General features: G+C 45.4%; 1 protein-coding gene across 4 annotated transcripts in view; it reads left to right on the top strand.

Annotated features, from left to right (window-relative positions):
* Positions 1-18,386, top strand: part of MYLK (myosin light chain kinase) — a 331,910-nt gene that overhangs the window by 223,579 nt on the left and 89,945 nt on the right. For 3 of the 4 annotated variants that reach the window (XM_030579826.1, XM_030579827.1, XM_030579828.1), the window contains 2 exons: positions 10,044-10,124; positions 10,483-11,342. In XM_030579826.1, coding sequence (XP_030435686.1) covers positions 10,044-10,124; positions 10,483-11,342 — 941 coding nt within the window. Of the gene's footprint in view, positions 1-4,288; positions 4,422-10,043; positions 10,125-10,482; positions 11,343-18,386 lie in introns of those variants that run through there. The other variant, XM_030579829.1, reaches the window with a different exon arrangement.

The following is an 18,386-nucleotide window of genomic DNA, read 5'->3' on the forward strand; positions in this document are numbered from 1 at the left end:
CTATTAGACATTGCCTTTATTGAGCAAGATACTCCATGCTTGTGTTAATCCCCTAAAAACCTGGAAGGCACTTTTTAAAAATGCTTTAGGATTTGCCTTTTAGTCCGTTCTTAAAATTATGCCCTTCAAATCTAGCATCAACTTTGCTGCCGTTCTGTGTCACATAGAAAGTACTGTAGCTTTATTTCCCCCTATTGATAGTGACAATCAGACCTAGAAACATATTCCCTTTATGGTCATAAACTTAATTGTATAACTTTATAACAATATCATTCTATGCTAGGTACCATATTTTGATCTGTTGCCTTATTTGTCCAATTTTTGTGACTTCCTTTATTAAATTTTATTTAACTCCCATGGATCTTTGAGCCTGTGACATCAGGTACAAATGCATTTGCTCTGATTGCTCTATATGCTACCTTTTTAGTCCAGATTGACTAGTGGACAGTTTAGACAGGAACTTCTTCAGTGTTACTTTCAAACGTTTGTACTCCAGTTCTAGTCACTCTTGCACACGAGTTATTTTTATCTACCTTACATAACACACTGTGCACCATATGTTAGCATGACACTAAGATGTTAAAGGAGCAAGAGGAGTCACAACACTGATTCATTGGGGTATGTCTTCACTGCAGAGTTAGCCTGGGCTTTTACTCACCTAACCCTGTCACCCCTCCGCACAGAAAAACCTCTCACTCACCATAAGTGATGCTTTCAACCCATGCTAGGTGGCTTGACTGAGGGTGTGGAAGCCCATATTCTGCTTTTATTCAGGCAGGTAACTGACCTTGCAGTGGGGACACAGGATTAATCATTCAAGTGCTGATAGTCCGTAACTTCTGTGTGCCCAAAAGGACAGACAGCTTCTCCCACAATTCGCAGGGAGTGGCTCAGCTTACTGCAGCACACAAAAAAAACCATGGGACATGTCCCCAGAAGTCCTAGTGACACACAGGTGAGTACAGCACTAGTGAGGACACAATAACTCAAGTGTGACTTTGCAGTGTGGCGCGCCCAAGCTAGGATAACTTGGGTGCTGATCACCCAGGCTAACTCTGCAGCGAGGACATACCTAAAATGCCAGGCTTTCCATACCACGTGATAGACTAGAAAATAGAGCTAAGGCCATAAAATTCTGTAACAAAGCCAGTGCCATAGGAGATTTCTGGTGGGCTTGATGCAGGTATGAAATAGTAAACTGAAGAAAGCATAACAGAGAGACTACATAAAAGTTGAAGTTTATTTCCTAATCTGTTTACAACAAGAATTGTTGGGGATCATACAAGGATAATAAAGCTATGTTGGAATTATTGTTGGATGAATTTTGAAAACCCTGATTACACTCCTCTGGTTCGTAAAAGTTTCAGTTACCATTCAGGGAGTAGAAATAAAACCATGTGCTTTAGGTAACCAACCACTCACCACAAATAATAGCCTAAGAAATTTCAGCTGGTATAAATCAGCATAGCTCCATCGTGGTCCATGGAGATGCACTAATTGACAGCAGCTGAGAATCTGGCCCAACATGAATAGCTCACACTGTCCTGCACATTTGATTGTTTGTGGAGTATGGAAATATGTTTATTGCCAATCTAAACATTATCAGAGGCAGTGACAGCTGAATCTATTTGCCTTCTCTTTAACTACATGGCTCTGAGAGGGCTGGATGCTTCTGTGTCAGTGCTACTGGATTTTATAATAGTGATGGGGTGCACCACTCACCGGTAGTCTGGCACCTCCTCTTCGTCACTCTGGGGATTAGCTCTAGAGGTTGCATGCCGCCACACCATCTTTCTCTCAGGTCTGTCGCTCCTCTCTCAGCCCAGGAACTGAAGTGTCGTCTTTGTGACTCAGCCTTCAGGCTAGGTCACTCGGCATCTCCCCCTTCCGGGGGTATATCAAAGTCTTTCCTTCAGCAGTCCTAGGCAGTTTTCCCAGAACCTATTCACTGCCTCAGGTGCCACTCCCTCAAGGGTGATAGGGGACTGTGCACCCGCCCTCTACTCTGGGTTCCAGTTCAGGGACCTTCAGCCCAGGAGTTCTGTGTTTTACTCTCCCAGCCCCTCACTGCTCCTTCCCTGGACTACTTCCTATCGTTCTTGGTGGTCCTCCCTTCCCTGGGAGTAGCAGCGCCAAACCCTCCTCCCTCTTTCCAGGGAGTGACTGCTGTTTCCCAGCAGCCGCCCCTCTCTGTTGCCAGCTTCCAGGCTTTATAGGCCCCGCCTATTCCTGCCCAGCTGAACCTTCTTACAATCAATTCCTTGCAACACGGCTCTTCCTCCAGGTGCAGCCTGTGAAGTTAATAGGCTTAGCTGATCACCTTAACCCAGTGGTCCCCAACCTTTTCGTCTGGCGGGCACCAGATGAAGGACCATGGTGGCAGTCAAGCATCCACCGAAATGCTGCTGAATTTCTGTGGCATTTTGGCGGCGACGCCTCTCGATGACACCGCTTGTCGGCGGCAAGCAGCGTCATCGAGAGGCGTCGCCGCAGAAATTCAGCGGCATATTGGTGGATGCTCGACTGTCGGTCAGGACGCGGGTGTATTTAGATGCCCCCGTGGGCGCCATGATGCCCACAGGCACCGCATTGGGGACCCCTGCCTTAACCCCTTCCAGTCCTGTGTGGGGTGGATATCCCATCACATAGCATAACTGAGAAATCCCAACAATAGAGCAGGCTGGTAATATAATGCACCAGAAGATCTTAAAACTTAGTCTATTTTTCTTCAAATTAAATGTACTTTGCCATTTCTTGTATTAATTTTATATAACACCTTGCACAAGCCATAAAGCATTTGCACAGAGACATTCTGTCCCCCTGAAGCTGATGGCAAAACTCACATTGACTTCTACAGGGACACCTTTAAGTAGAGACTGATCAAGTGTGATATTCTATCTATCTTAGGTGTTTCGAAGGCCATGGCTACACTAGAGAGTTGCAGCGCTGGTGAGGGGGTTACAGCGCTGCAACTTAGGATGTGGCCACACTTGCAAAGCACGGCCAGCGCTGCAACTCCCTGGTTGCAGCGCTGGCTGTACACCTGGTCGAGCCTCGGGTGTAGCAATTCCAGCGCTGGTGATCCAGCGCTGGTCAGCAAGTGTGGATCCCACCAGCGCTTTTATTGACCTCCGGGGTATAAGGAGGTATCCCAGAATTCCTGTCCACAACAAACCGGAAGAAAGGGAGAGCTCGGAGTTCAGCCAAACTGCTTATTTAAAAAACAAACACAGCTCCTGTTTGCTGAGCGAGCGGAGACAGGCAGGGGAATTACTTTGGAATGTTCACAGCTGTTTGCTTGAAGAGAGAAACAGCACGCTCACACGGCAGAGGGGGAGGGGGAAGTCCATGTTGAGCAGATGCTTATCTGGTCTGACGGCTATTTAGGAGTACATAATTTGCATTTAGTGAATGAGAGGGGTGGGGGAAGGGGTCAGAACTTTAAAAATGATTGAAGGTAGGCACTGTGTGTCTTCCAGTCCTTAGAACTTGCAAGGCAAGGAGCTGAGAACAGTGTCAACTCCAAAAATCCATTCTCTCTGTCTCCTCCACGCTCCCTGTCACATTCCACCCCACCCCCCTCTTTTGAAAAGCACGTTGCAGCCACTTGAATGCTGGGATAGCTACCCACAATGCACCACTCCCAACAGCGCTGCAAATGCTGCAAATGTGGCCACACTGCAGCGCTGGTAGCTGTCAGTATGGCCACACTGCAGCGCTGGCCCTACACAGCTGTACGAACACAGCTGTAACTACCAGCGCTGCAGAACTGTAAGTGTAGCCATGGCCTAAGATGACTTTCTCTGAGGTTTCTAAGCGCTGCCAAATGTTATTCATGTCTTCCCCAATTTTCCATTTGCATTGACCACCCACATATTCAAAAAATATGTTAAAAATCTTTAGGCCCCTTACCTTCATTCTTCCACTCCATTGTGTCCCACTTAATTCACAGAGGCATATAACCCAGTCTGATCCTTGTGTTCTATCAGTGATTATTAGTTAGCTCCCTTTCTTTTCCTTCCGTAAATGCTAACTGGATTATTTGCTTACCTTGTCCCTTGGGGGCGGAATGCTGAATGTCAAGGGACAGTGGTTAAGCTGATACTGTTCCTTGTTTTAAATCTAAACAGAACTCGGTTCTTTGTGGTAGCTGTGTTTGTTTTCATTACCTTAGCAATGTTTTGCTGACATGTTATTGTAAAGGGCCATAGGAATGGTGTTCCACAAATTAGTATAAATAGAGGGATCGAGTCACCCGCTCCTGAGCTGCAGCCATTGAAATGGAAAACAGCAGCCTGTATAGCTGCAACAGCAACTCTGCTCAGTTGAGAGACAAGGGAGCAGAATCCGTTTGCTGATACAACAGTGTAAATCAGATCCTGGTCCAGGAAGTGAAGAAAAATTGGTTTAGCCAATTAAAGGTAAGCAGTGCTTTTTAACTAGGGGAAATGGAAACACCTTCTCCCCCACCCACCCCCTACATTCTGTCAGTGATGTCTACTTTGATACACCTTATCATCATCTTGTTTTGCAAAAGTATCTGTGCTTCTTTACAATGCTCTCTCTTTCCTGATGCACCTTCCCCGATGTAAACAGGGAGATCAGGAGTAATTGGAGGAGCTCCCCTAAAGCCAAGCCATTGTCTCCATAATAACAGTCTTGCAACAGAGAGCTGAGGAATCATCCTCTTGCTTCTCCTGCAGATCCTCTGCTCTGCTTATGTCACCCTATCCCCATAGTAGCCGAGCCCTTCCCAAACATTTAACAATTGCTCTTTCTTCCTCCTTAGCAACCTCTTCGAAAGTTTGATTAGTTTTGATTACTTTATATAGAGTTTTTGAGGGTGTGAAGAAAACCTAAAGTTAGCTCCCCCTCCTCATGAGCCAGGGATTCCTTGAATTTTATTGAGTAGAAGTAACTTGCAGAGCAATTGGCATGCACCAGATTGCACCCAGAAGCAGTTATTCTTTAGAAACAATGGTCCAGAGGGAATGTGTTGTTCATTTCTGTGAAAATCTGGTGCTCTCCTATCAACATGCTGTGTGTTTTTAAGGAAGAAAGCAGTGACCTCCCCTCTCTTGTCCCTTTTTCTATTGCAAATTTGCCAAACACTAATAAAGGTGTAAAAACACTTTTGGGCCAATCCTTAGCTGCGTAAATCTGTGTAGCTCCTTTGACGCTGACGATCTGGCCCATTATGGTTAGTGAGTTTTTTTAGGGTTAAAACTTTGCATGATCTGGATGTTGTTCCCATGTAACTGCCTCTGAGCAAAGAGTTGCCAAAGTCTATTCTGAACCCTCACAATGAGCGTCCCTAAAGCACCAGAGCTGCAGCTAGAGGTCAATTTGTTCGCCCTTTTTCAGTTAATTTTTAGAAAGCATAATTCAGTCTGCAATCCTTGTTTCGCATGCCACCACTCAGCAGGAATCTTCAACATGGCCCCTTACTTCAGCTACTATGCTTCTCCTTTCCTTCCCACTTTCTGGGGACATACAGGAAGAGTAGACTGGAGATACAGTGAAAATATTTGAATAGATCCTGCCAAGAAATGAGCATTTTAAGACATTTTGAACATAAAAGTCATTCCAGAGAAAACTGATCCTACAGTTAGGACAGAAGCTATTTTTAAAATCGCTTCAGGCTTCACAGCTGGGGTTTTGTTTGTTTTTTTTAAAAATTCTTTGACATTCTAAAGATAAGTCCTGTGTAGCAATGTTATGCAAAGCAATTCTACAGAGTCCAACACTTCCGAACACGGTTCTTTATAGTACAACCATTAAACTCTGCTACAGTTAGGGACCTATACAGAATTCCAGCATTAGGAGGGTTTATGGTAACTCAGATATTGAAATCTGCCTCTGTCTGCTGTTTAGCATATAAGATCCCAACACGGGAGAGTTTTTATATATAAAATAAGTTGCAGGAATGTGCAAAAAAAAAATGCTACTCCCAGCCTAGTTTGGAGTCAAACCAGCATCCTGTATGTGAAATGCTGAATATCCTCTCATAATCCTCTGAGCCATCCAGTCCCTCCTAAATAATAATAATTCTTTGCACTTATATCACCGTATTAATCTAAAGAACTCAAAGCACTTTGCAAAGGTGAGTAAGTCATATTATCCCCATATTATAGATGGTAAAGTTAAAGCACAAAGGTAAAATCCTGCCCCCATTGAAATCAATGGTAAAAAAGCACATAAATTTCACTGGAGCCAGGATTTTACTCAGAGAGTTAAAGCAATTGGACAAGGACACAGTGAAGCAACGGCAGAGTCCAGGCGTGAAGCCAGTGGTCCCAAATCCCAGGTATTTGCTAGAACTTGTAGATCATAAAAAAAGATTTAGGAAACTGCCTCAGGATGGTTTTATCTATCTAAGCACTTATGTGGCCCACTATCACCATAGTATCCGAACGCTTCCCAAGTATGTAAAAATAGAAATCTCCCTCCCTTCTGCCCCCTCTTCCATTCCCAGACTGTAAGAGAAACAGCTAGGTAGTCTATAGGACTTTTTCTTTACTTTGTTTATTTTGCATGTGTGAAAAACTTGTAGAAGGAAAGCTATGCTGAAGTAATGAATGGGTTCTGCATTCAGTAATGAAAATGTTGAGGTCCAGGGTCATTTATCTCATGTGGGAGTGACTTTCATGGTTCCTCTGGCACTAGTCTGAAGGAAGGGCCTGCAACATTTCAGAGTGTTTCCATTCACGCTGAAATCTTGGAGGTGGGAAAGGAATATTATTTGGGTATCAGATGTTGCAAAAAGGTCCATTAAGATGAGCACAGAAGTACTGCCCCTGGCCTGTGAACAACAGGAGGGCTTTATCCACTGTGCAACAAGTGCCATCCCAGTACCATGCCTGGCTTGGAGCCCAGTTGAGAGGAATCCAGTACAGTAGCAGCTTAACACGTGATGTTGGAAACTGTTGCCATTCTCCTGTTTTCTTAATTCACTTGCTTCCAAAGGAAGACTGACCACTAGGAAGTAGTTTACAAGGTCTCTAGCATCAAGCAGTGGTTTCTTTAGGATTGGTTGGACCATAGGCGGCTCATGACTCCTCCATCTGGGGAGGCTGGGCATACCCGGGCCATGGGCCCACCCGGAGGCCTGCCTCTGCTCGGCCTCCTGCCCCAGAAGCCCCACCCATGCTCCACTCCCGACCCCAACCAGCCCCTTCCCCTGAGGCCCCCTCCCTGCCCACTCCTTCCCCCAAGTATGGTTGCCAGGCATCCAATTTTCAACTGGAGTGCCCATTTGAAAAGGGACCCTGGCAGCTCCTGTTGGCAGGGCTGTTCCTACGCCTGCACAAAGTATGCAGCCAGGCCCATGCCTTGCTATTCTGGGGCCCTATGCAGCCCCCCTTGGGGGTGGGGCCCCAGGCCTCTCCTCTGCGGGGGTTAGAGAGCTGTCCCCAGGCCTCCATGGTGGGGGGCTGGCTTAGGAGCAGGGAGGAACCGTCTCCCAGAACTCACCAGCGGTGTGGCTGGGGCCAGGTCCCTGCACTTTCCACCGCCATTGAGTGCAGGCCCGGCCCTGCTGCAGAGCTCAGGGGAATGGGGAGGTGGGGACGAGGGCAGGGGCTTTGGGGAAGGGGCAGAGTAGGGGTGGGAAAAGGCGGGGCTGGGGCGGAGGCCATGGGGAAGAGGAGGGCAGGGGCTGGAGCAGCATGCAGCTGCTCAGGGCACCAGGAAATTTGGTGCCCCACATTTCCTGGTGCCCTTTGCAGCTGCGTACAGTGCCGTCCTTACCCATACGCAGAGTGTGCAGCTGCATAGGGCACCAGGAAGCGTGAGGCACCAAATTTCCTGGTGCCCTGCGCAACTGTGTGCTGCTCTAGCACCTGCCTGCCTCTTCCCCAGGACCTCCACCCCTGCCCTGTCCCAGCCCTGCTGCATAGGGCCCCAGAATAGCTAGGGACGGCCCTGCCTGTTGGCACTGTCAACCAGGCCGTTAAAAGTCCGGTTGGTGCAGCGGGGCCCTGGGGCTAAGGCAGGCTCCCTGTGGGCAGTGGCGTAGCCAGGTGGAGGGAACACAGGGAACAATTAAAAAAAAAAAAAAAAAGGCGCCACCCGCTGTGATGCTTTTACTCACCTGGCAGTACTCTCTTCACTTGCTCCCGGTGTCTTCGGCGGCGCTGCAGGTCCCGCTGCCAAAATGCCGCCGAAGACCCGGAGCGCTGCCAGGTGAGTAAATTCAGTGCCGCAGCAGGTGGTGCCTTTTTTTATCACTCCCCCAGGTGAGTAAAAAGGCGCCAAGAAATTGACAAGGCGCCACTTGTGCTCAGTTGGGGAGTGGCTGCTCCCCCGCTCTCTCCTAGCTACGTTACTCCCTGTGGGTTCTGGAAGCGGCTGCCAGGTCCCTGCAGCCCCTAGGTGCATGGGTGGTCAGGGAACCACCGCGCATTTCCCTTACCCCCAGCGCCAAATCCGCAGCTCCCATTGGCCAGGAAGCGCAACCAGTGAGAACTGTGGGGGCGGTGTCTGCGGGCACGAGCATAGCACGTGGAGCCTCCCTGGCCGCCCGTGCACCAAGGGGCTGCAGGGACCTGGTGGCCACTTCCTGGGAGCTGCCATAAATGCCACCAGGACCCCAACCCTATCCCAGCCCAGAGTCCCCTCCTGCACCCAAACTCCCTCCTGGAGTCCGCACCCCTCCTCTCCCCCCCCCAGTCTAATATATTACCATTATAAAAATAGAGCCTTGTGCTGGACCTTCGGTATTGATTCTAACCACTGTGTTATACTGTTGTAAGTCACAGAGGCTTGGGGCATTGATGTTGAATACTGTAGTATATTCTAAAAGGTGTTTGTATAAACAGGGCCTTGTCTAGGAAAACATTTTCTAATTCTGTTGAAAAATTGGCCAGGCAAACTCTGTTTAACCTGAGCTACCAGAAACTATTTTAAAATCCATATTTAAAACTTCAGTGCATAATGGGCCAAAGGGGGTCCTGTGGTGGTCTTACTAAAAAAAAAGCCTTTTGAAAAGGGAAGAGCTGGGAAAAAATAACCTCTACTTTCACATGCACATACCTGAGAATGTTTCCAATGATATACATCATCTTTGTTTAAAAAAAAAAAAATCCATCCAGGAGGAGTTTCCAGTCCAGTTCTAAGTTTCTGCTTAGACTGGAAAGGATCAAAAGTCCACCCACCAATAAAATATCTCTGTGGTCTTTAATCATTGGAAAGGATTGATGAATGTGGGGTTTTTGGTTTGTTTTTTGTTGTTGTTTTTTGACAACACAAGGTGCAGTCAGGATGACTGTACTATTGCCAGGGACATGAACTTTAGCACTTGAAGTCTCCTAAGTTAAGTGGAGATGAACCATTTGCAGCTCGGAGGATATTATGTCTGCTGGAGAAGCATAGGTGGGGGAAGGGAAGCATTCTAATAACTTCTTTAATGGGAGCCATTTACAAAAGGCATCTGTGGCATTCCTCTGCAAAAGGAAGAATAAGGGCTCAGCACCATATATGGTGACACTTTTATGTTTTTTAATATAAACATGTACAGGCTGGAGCAATCCATGTGGATTGAGTGTTCTGACTGGTTGGCTGGGGAGGGGCAAGGGGGAATGAGACCCTGCTTTTACTGTCTTAGCGTTAGGAAAATTAAAAGCTTGGATCTGAACATATAAACACTAAGGCAGAGTTGGAAAGATTTTAAACATTGCAAAATAGCCTCTTCCTCTGCCTAGATTTTCCAGCTTTTAATTTGTTTTTCTTTAGCTTGTTTGTGTGGGGCTGTTTCATTCTTTAAGTGTGCTTTGGTTTAAGAAGGCGGGTGGGAGTGTTTGTTCATTCCATAATGCAAGCAACAGCCAATTAGCAACAGCTTTTGGAGATACCATTCATCCAGACAAATAGTAACCTAAACCAACTTAGCCATCCACCAGGACACTGAGCTCAGAAAAGGAGAGGGACACACTGGGTTTGATGTATTTTAGTGGAACACAAAACAATTTAGCTCAAGCATCTTATGCTGTTGGAGGTGGGGGTGAGGAATATCCTACTCTTCCGATTTCACTTAAACTTTTCAGGAACCAAGTTGGAGAATGCAGCTGCCAGGTGTCTCTGATGCTGAGAGAAAGTTCAGTTTCCGAAGGAGAAATGCACAGAGAGTGAGTACAGTTCCCAGGGACTTGCATGGGTGGGTTCTGTCTATTTTTGCTCTGCTAATTCTCTGGCCTTCCAGACCCAGGCTGGCTGCATTTCAACCTAATCCCCAAATGTGACCCAACAAATTGTTTTCATCATACAATTGAAGCATATTGTACCAAGCCAGTGTAGAGATCTTTTTTGTTTGTGCCCATATATGGCTCCTGAAGTCATCACTGATGCAATAAACTAATGGAGTGTGCTCCTCTAATCAAACTTCCCTTCTATAAACACATTTCATCCTTTCTCTGAGATTGTTCCCTGACATTTTAAACCAGCCCCTTTCCTGGCTGTCTTTCTGTTTTCTTTTGCTGATCACAGTGGTAGGGAACCAGCCTGCTCTGGAGAACAAAGAGATGGTGGTGATCATGGTGCACTAACATTCGGCAGAATCAGTGGCTTCAGAAAGAGTGGTGGTGAGACCAGACCAGCTGAGGAGGAGCAAGAAGACGTTCGAGGGGTACTCAAAAGACGAGTGGAAACCCGGGAGCACACGGAAGAGAGGCTCCGGCAGCAGGAAGCAGAGCAGCTCGATTTCCGTGACATTTTGGGGAAGAAAGTCAACACTAAAAGCTTTTCTGAGGAGGAGCTGAAAGAAATCCCAGCTGAGCAAATGGACTTCCGCGCTAACCTGCAGCGGCAGGTCAAGCCCAAGACCTTGTCGGAGGAGGAAAGGAAAGTTCACAGCCCTCAGCAGGTGGACTTCCGCGCAGTGCTGGCCAAGAAGGGCACCGCCAAAGTCTCCTTGCCAGAGAAGGTGCCACCCCCTAAACCAGCCACCCCAGATTTCAGATCTGTGCTTGGCTCGAAGAAGAAGCCACCAGCTGAGAATGGCAGCACCAATACCCAAGCTCAGGACACCAGCACCAATTCTGTGGCTCTGAATGCTAGCACCAACTCTGAAGCTCAGCATGCTAAACCAGAGGTGAAAGAGGAGGAGAAGAATGACACAAACTGTGCACATGGGTGCTCGATGGTAGATGGTGGAATAATTGAGAAGAAAGTCGACCGCAAAGGAATGGCACCATCATTTACAGAGAAGCTCCAGGATACTCATGCAGTGGATGGTGAAAAATTAGTGTTACAATGTCGGATTTCCTCTGATCCCCCTGCAGCTGTCACCTGGACTCTAGATGGCAAAGCCATCAAATCATCAAAGTTCATTGTCATCTCTCAAGAAGGTAATTAAATGAATAACACACCAACTGGATGGCACGCTGTTCCATCCACCTCTTGATTAATAATGTTTACTTTATTAAATGCAATGCAATACTTTATTTGAGTGCTATGCGAGTAATTGACTCCAGATGCATCAGTCTTGTTATTTCAGTGGCATGCACAATGAACAGCATTGTTTGACGTTTCCCGTAGATTCCCCTTTAACAACTTGCAGATTTTTATAAAACTGAACATCTTGCATTCTTGTTAAATGCTGTTTATATTGTTAACAGTGTTTAAGGATCCCGTACATGGTGTTTATTTAAATTGAACTTAAAGGATTTATAACAATGAAAAACTGAATAACATTATTGCTGGTTTGTAAATTTTGATTTATATCTCATGTATGTTAATTTTTCAGGCTGGTTCTAATTGAGCTCAGACACATGAGAGGAAGGTGGGAGATTGAACTGTAAAAAGTTGCTACAACTCCAAATTATAAAGCAGCCTCCAAGATCAGAGCTGAGAGATTTAATTCCCAGTGCATTTAACTCAGATGTATTTAATTGATGTTATACCACTTGAAATGATACCAATGCCGTGCAAGATTTTTCAGCATTCCAGAAAACTAGCTTGAAAGTTTCTAAATTAATTAAGCTATTTCATTGCTCTGGGAAATGGATCAGAATTTGGCAAAGACCCTTAAACACAGTGTTGTCAAATTATCAGAATCATTCCTTTGCTATGTTCTGCATACTGAATAAACAGACTGTCTTGAACTGGTTTTGTACAGTATGAAATGGGCTGTTGTCTCTAGTACAACACATTTTGCAGGGGACGAAAATAGGAAAATGTAATATCAGTAACACAGAATGAAGCCATTGTTTGTTAGTTTCATAAGGCACCTTTAGGTGTTGTGCAGAAAATGACATGGTCCTTTGGAACTCATAGCAAAAAAAAGTGATTGTGGTAATAAGTTACTCAGCCTTCTACAGTATCTGTTCTCTTATCTATGTTTCACTGTATAGCTAACTCACAATAATGAAACTAAATCAGAACCAAAATACCATGCCTAGGTGGTCCATCAAGAGCAACAAGTTACTGCACAATGATCTGAACACACGAGCAACTTCTGGACTCCTTTATTTTAAGCCAGTGGGAGCTAGAAGTTTTGCAGAGGTAGCACTGTCTTCACATAGCTACCAGGTTGGTGCTCCGATGCCACAGTGATGGGCACAGTGTCAGTAGTTAGATGGCGTGGAAGATGCACCAAGTGCATGACTTCTTGCATGTACCTGAAATGGTATAATAATTTCACTGACAAGCATCAGCCCTACTTGTCGGCGGGTGTGTCTCAACAGGTATGGTGTGTGCATGTAGGTGTGAGAGGGGTTGAAAGGGAGGGAAGCCAGCCTTGAATAACCCTCATCCTGAGCTGAATCCCTGCTTATGCAGAAAGAAGCCCAGGTGGCAGGGATTTAACTCTGGCCTTGGCTGCAGTTAGTGTTTCATCTCCCCACCCCACCCCACCCCCTACCCACTCACCACAACCCAATGCAGAATTACAGCAAACAACCTGACAGTGCAGATCTCTCTTCCAGACAATCATTTTTCTGAATTGCATTGGAGCCTGCTGGGCCCGGTTTTACTGTCACAGCGCTCTTTCTGCATGAGGTTGCTTTCTTGCCTGATGGAGGTGGAGTACTACGAAGTATTAATGTTATAAAGGAAATGGGGGTTATGATATGTGGGTTGAGCTAGAAACCAGAACTAACTAGGGCTCCCTATGGTCCAGGTTTTCCAGGAAGAGTAATGATGCTGATGTTGGCCTGTCAGCTAGCCTGACTGATGGGTTGTTAAAGCCACCCAATGTAATGGGGCTGGTGCGGCAGCATTGAGTTGTGGTGCCACATGGCTGATATTTTGTCATGAGCTCACAATAGGGCAAGTTCTTGCCATGGGACTGAAAAGAAAAGTTTATGATGAGAGGAAAAATACAACATTTAGAGATGGGCACACTGCAAGGAGCAGGAGCTCTGGCCCAGATTTTTAAGATATTTAGGCATTGGTCTGCTCAGCAGTGCTACACTGAAGTGACTTAGGTGCTTATGACTAAGGCTCTGTCTACACTGCCAAACTGTTTGGTCTTCGAGGATGTGAACAGCAGTACACACCAAAGTGCTGCTCAGTAACTCCCTGTATGGATGCTGCGGCATGTACTAACAGGTTCCCAGTTCAAATGAATGTAGTCCTGTTTGAAGAACACTATGTTAACGTGAACAATGAACCTTTTAGTTTGCATCTGCAGTACTGTTGGCAGAGTGACAACGCATCCTTAGGTGCATGCTGCTATTCACACCTCCATTGTCTGAACTGCGGAGCAGCGTAGACAAGTCCTTAGAATCAAAGTGAATTGGGCACTTCAGAGTATAAATCTCACTGAAAGGGACTTAGGTTCCTAATTCAGTTTGACATTGCAGTGCTGATTGGAGCAATATCTAAATACCTCTAAAAATCAGGGCCACCGCCTTTATGTTCTAGTAGTAGTAATACTATTAGATCCTTGGTATCATCTTTAACTTGTTTGGCTTTTGGAAGCTACCCACTCGTAAATTTCGAATCAACGTCAGCTGGCTTTGGAGCTTGTGGTGGTGGTGGGGATTAAGTTGTGCTGCTGTTCTGCAGTGAGATGCTTCCATACCTGCTGTGAATTAAATAACTAGAGTTTCATGATCCTCGTTCAAAGCAAGTGCCAATTATTTTGGTGATTTCTTTTCTTTTTCCACTAATAAGGGTTTGTAAATATTTGAAGGATGTAAACACTGAGACTGGAGAGGAAATAATTAGTATGCTAAAAGGACATATAACTAGCAGCTTCAAGGTAGATAGTAAGAAAGGGCAAATTTAGGTTGAATATCAGGAAAGAATTCCTGACAGTGAGCTCTGTTGTCCTATGGGATAATCTCCCAGAGAAAGTGGGGGACCCCACCACATTTTAAATCCAGATTGGATGTAACAGTAGTAAATGTACAAAGGCAGCGTGGGTCAGTGGACAGGGAACTGGGCTGGTAGTCAAGAGATGTGGTTCTGTTCACTGACCTGCTGTGTGGCCTTGGACATATCATGTCATCTCTCTGCGCCTTTATTTCTCCTCCAACCCTTCGTGGGTCTTGCCTAATTAGACTGTAAACTCTTCAGGGCAGGGTCTGTCTCTTAACTTTATATCGTGAGACCTTGATATCAGTTTGGGCTTCTAGAAGTTGCCAGAATATAAATAACAATAGGAAACAGTCCTGCACTGAAAAGGGGTTAATCTAGGTGACCCAATAGGTCTCTTCCATCTCTAGCTTATACGCATAAAACAGCAACAGACTGGACTGGTTGCAGGTTAGAACTCTGCATTACCATGCTGAAGACCCAGGTCCAGTCTTAGGGACTGGAAGTGCTGAACAAGCAGCCTGCTCCCTCCTGGCACCTTGTCCTCCTGCAGCAAGACCTTCCGCCAATCTATGAGCAGCATTTAATGGGCTCTGCAGATAATCCTGTTCAGCCATCCTCAGCTAAAAGAAGGTTGATGCAATGTAGAGGAGAGGACTTAACAGCAAAGGAACCTAGCTCACGTTAATGGGCTTAGTTCCTGCAAAGCTATTTTTGAGTGCTAGGGTATCATCTAGCTCTCATTGTATTCAACAGTAAAAATCCTAGTGGAAGCAGGATTGAGCCTATTGTCCAATATTTCTCCCTCTCTTTGGAATGTATACTACCCTTAGATTTGATGGCAACATTTTAGTTGATGGCCATCAGCGGTAGAAAAGGAGATCTCTGGGAAAGAATACCATAAAATGTATCCCACGATACTGTAGCTTCATTGTGAAGCTCACAGATGGCATGCACCTCGTTAATGAATCAGGATCTAAGGCTGCATTGGAATAACCTACTGCCAGAAGGAGAGAGTCCTTTACTGCCCTTTTGCATAGCGCACACCTGTTCTCATTGATGTGGGCTGATTGCTCACAAAGCATGCAGCATTAGTAACACATGAACCTGGCATAATGCCACATTTTTGCTCTTCTGAAACCAGATTAAAACAGTCCAACGTTACTGGAAAGCCAAAGAGGTTGCAGCTTCGCTTAAGTTATGTGACCTCCCATGTGGCCAAATTTACCACTGAGGCAAGCACATGGAAAGTAAAGTAACATGGCCACCTGCCATATGCCAGTGATTTATTGGTTTAGGAATTCCAGGTTAAAAAGTATGTATCTTACGCACACCCAGTCTCTTCTGACGTCTAGGTCGTACCAGTGATCTGATTGTTACCACCTGAGTGTAATAGTCATTTGGAAGGAACTTCCCCTGCTGTGTTTGTCCCCTATTTGTAATCAGCCCTTTCCTCTGCTAAGCACCCTTCCACTGAAATGTCTCCCTCCTCTTTGAAGAGGCTAACCTCGTAAGCTCTCCCTAAACCAAGTCATCCCACCAGCAGGCAGGAGTGATGTGCCCAAGCAGTGAAGCTTTGAATCTAGATCCAAACTTCCCCAGACCTTAGAGGGTTGCAAACCGGAACACAAGCTCCAAATCCCATTTCTGATTCTAACGTCTCCAGCAAACAAGAGATAACACTCTGCTCAAGGAACCCCCTTCAGGCCCTGGCCTTCTGTACTTAAGACTGTGACAAAGTCATGGACCAACTCTTAAATAAGGCTTCCAAAATATTTCTCTAGGTTAAAGCCCATATTAGCTATAAAAATCCAGAGCCTGGACAGCATAATATTGGACACTATCTCACAATCACAACACACTGTATCTAAGAACACTGGCTCTTCCTTCCATCCCAGCATCAAAACTGTTAACTTCATCACTGATTTTTATTTTTCTTATTCAACTTAGGCACCTTCATACTAACTGCCTGTCTCCATGTTGTTAGAAGAATGCTTCCCCAAAGAACAAGCTGCAAGGTTTAGTTTTTTAGGGACGGGTGCATTCGATACTTGAGGCATAATTTTTATGGGACGGTGAGGTAAGGTCTCCAATTTTTCTTTTAGCAACAGATTTGATTGGCTGCTATTTGCATGTGGTGGAGGTCACTGCTGGTTTTCTTTTCATAATTACAGTTTGTGCTTTTAAAAGCCTGTCAAAGGTTCGGTTGTCTTAGCACTTGGGGTAGGCACCTTTCTTTGTCTATCATAACTTAACTTAAATAAATAACTGATAGAAAAGATACCCAGGAGGTGGGAAATGTTACTCAGGTTAGACATAAGTACATCTGTGTAGTTAAGAGACGTTTGATTTTAGTTCACGTTAAAGTGTGAGCACGTTCCTCTTTTTTAGGTGACTTATTAGGGGGAATTTGAAAGTCAGAGTGCTAGATCCTGAATGGACAGATTAGCGGGGAGGGATAGCTGAGTGGTTTGAGCATTGGCCTGCTAAACCCAGGGTTGTGAGCTCAATCCTTGAGGGGGCCATTTAGGGAACTGGGGTAAAAATGTGTCTGGGGATTGGTCCTGCTTTGAGCAGGGGGTTGGACTAGATGACCTCCTGAGGTCCCTTCCAACCTGGATATTCTATGATTCTATGGAGAGCAGCAGCATGGAACAAAATTACTTTGACTGTAAGCTATGTGGGGGAGGGATTATCTTTTTGTTCTGTGTGTATAGTGCCTAGTGCACTGGGATCCCAGTCCATGACTAGGGTTCCTAAGCACTACCACAATACTACTAATAACCCCAAGGCACAGAGACTATTATGCGAGAAGGTGATGAAAGGAGCATTGAAGTGGGGTCATTGCAGGAGAGGAGAGATGCAAAATGGGTCTATGTCACAGCTGGGTGCTCTGCCTTTGTAATTAAATTCTGATTTACTGTACTCTGCAATTTCTGCCCAAGTGCACTGCCACCACTGTGGAATGACCCTGTCTCACTCCCTGAAATGGTTCACAACTGTGAATGCCAACCTCAAGGCAGACTGCCAAAAAGCAGGGCAGAGACCCCAATTGGTGATATGTTCTATAACTAGATTTCACCAACTCAATAACAAATGTGAACTCCTGAAGCACTATATCAGTCTCACCATGGTGTTACAGACAGACTGAAATGCCCAAGGGGACTATCTTGCCTCCCAGGCAAGCTGCACTTAGTGATAGTTGGTTGCTATACGTCAAAGATCACAAAAGATTCAGGTTGCTTCCAGTCCCAAGAGACCAGTCACTTACCCCAGTACCACTTACACCTCAGATCTCACACTAAAGATAATGCTTGTAGCCAATCCTATAGTAAATACACTAAGGATTTATTAACTAGGAAAAAGAAATGAGAGTTATTTACAAATTAAAGCAGGCAACATATATAAACAAATCAATTTCAGTCTGTGTCCAAAAGGTGACAGAATTGTAGCAATCTGTCAGCAGCACTGAATGTCTTTGAGGGCTAATCCAGATTGACTCCGGGGATCTCCGCTTCAGTTTCATAGCTCCAGCCCTGTGAGAGTCCAAACAGCCAAAGAGAGAGAGAGAGAGATTTTCTTCTCAGCGTTTTTTTTTTATTTTCTTCTTCCAGAATTCAAGTTGATGGGATGAGCACTTTTGCATGTAGTCTCTTTGTGGGTGTGTAGGGGCAATTAACAATGTCTCTGAATGTGAGGTCCCACAACAGCCCATTTAGTTTTGCTAGGTCTTCTTGATGGTTAGAAGACAGTCCCTCCTGACTGAGTTCAGTTTCCAAGCAAGCATTTCCTTATAGCATATGATAAAGATATTGCAACTGAGATTAATACATGTAGCAATTTATAAGCATTGTGTAACGTCTAACCACTAAACACACCGTTATAATTCCAATACCCATCTTAATCATCCTAACACAAAGGTGAAACAGATTTCAAGCAATGAATTTGTCATTGCTCAGCTGAGGTCTAAAGCTTTGACAAGAACTGGCACTTGGTCTGCCAGCATCAGACCCTATACACAATCTTGGCCTGAAGGATCATTGTTTCTACCTGGGCCTACATCAGGTGACAACAGTGCAGCTTGGCATTCACCAAGCAAATATGGGGTTGGGCACCAGAATTCCTGTTGC

This window comes from Gopherus evgoodei, chromosome 11, assembly GCF_007399415.2.
Source record: "Gopherus evgoodei ecotype Sinaloan lineage chromosome 11, rGopEvg1_v1.p, whole genome shotgun sequence".
NCBI classification, from domain to species: domain Eukaryota; kingdom Metazoa; phylum Chordata; order Testudines; family Testudinidae; genus Gopherus; species Gopherus evgoodei.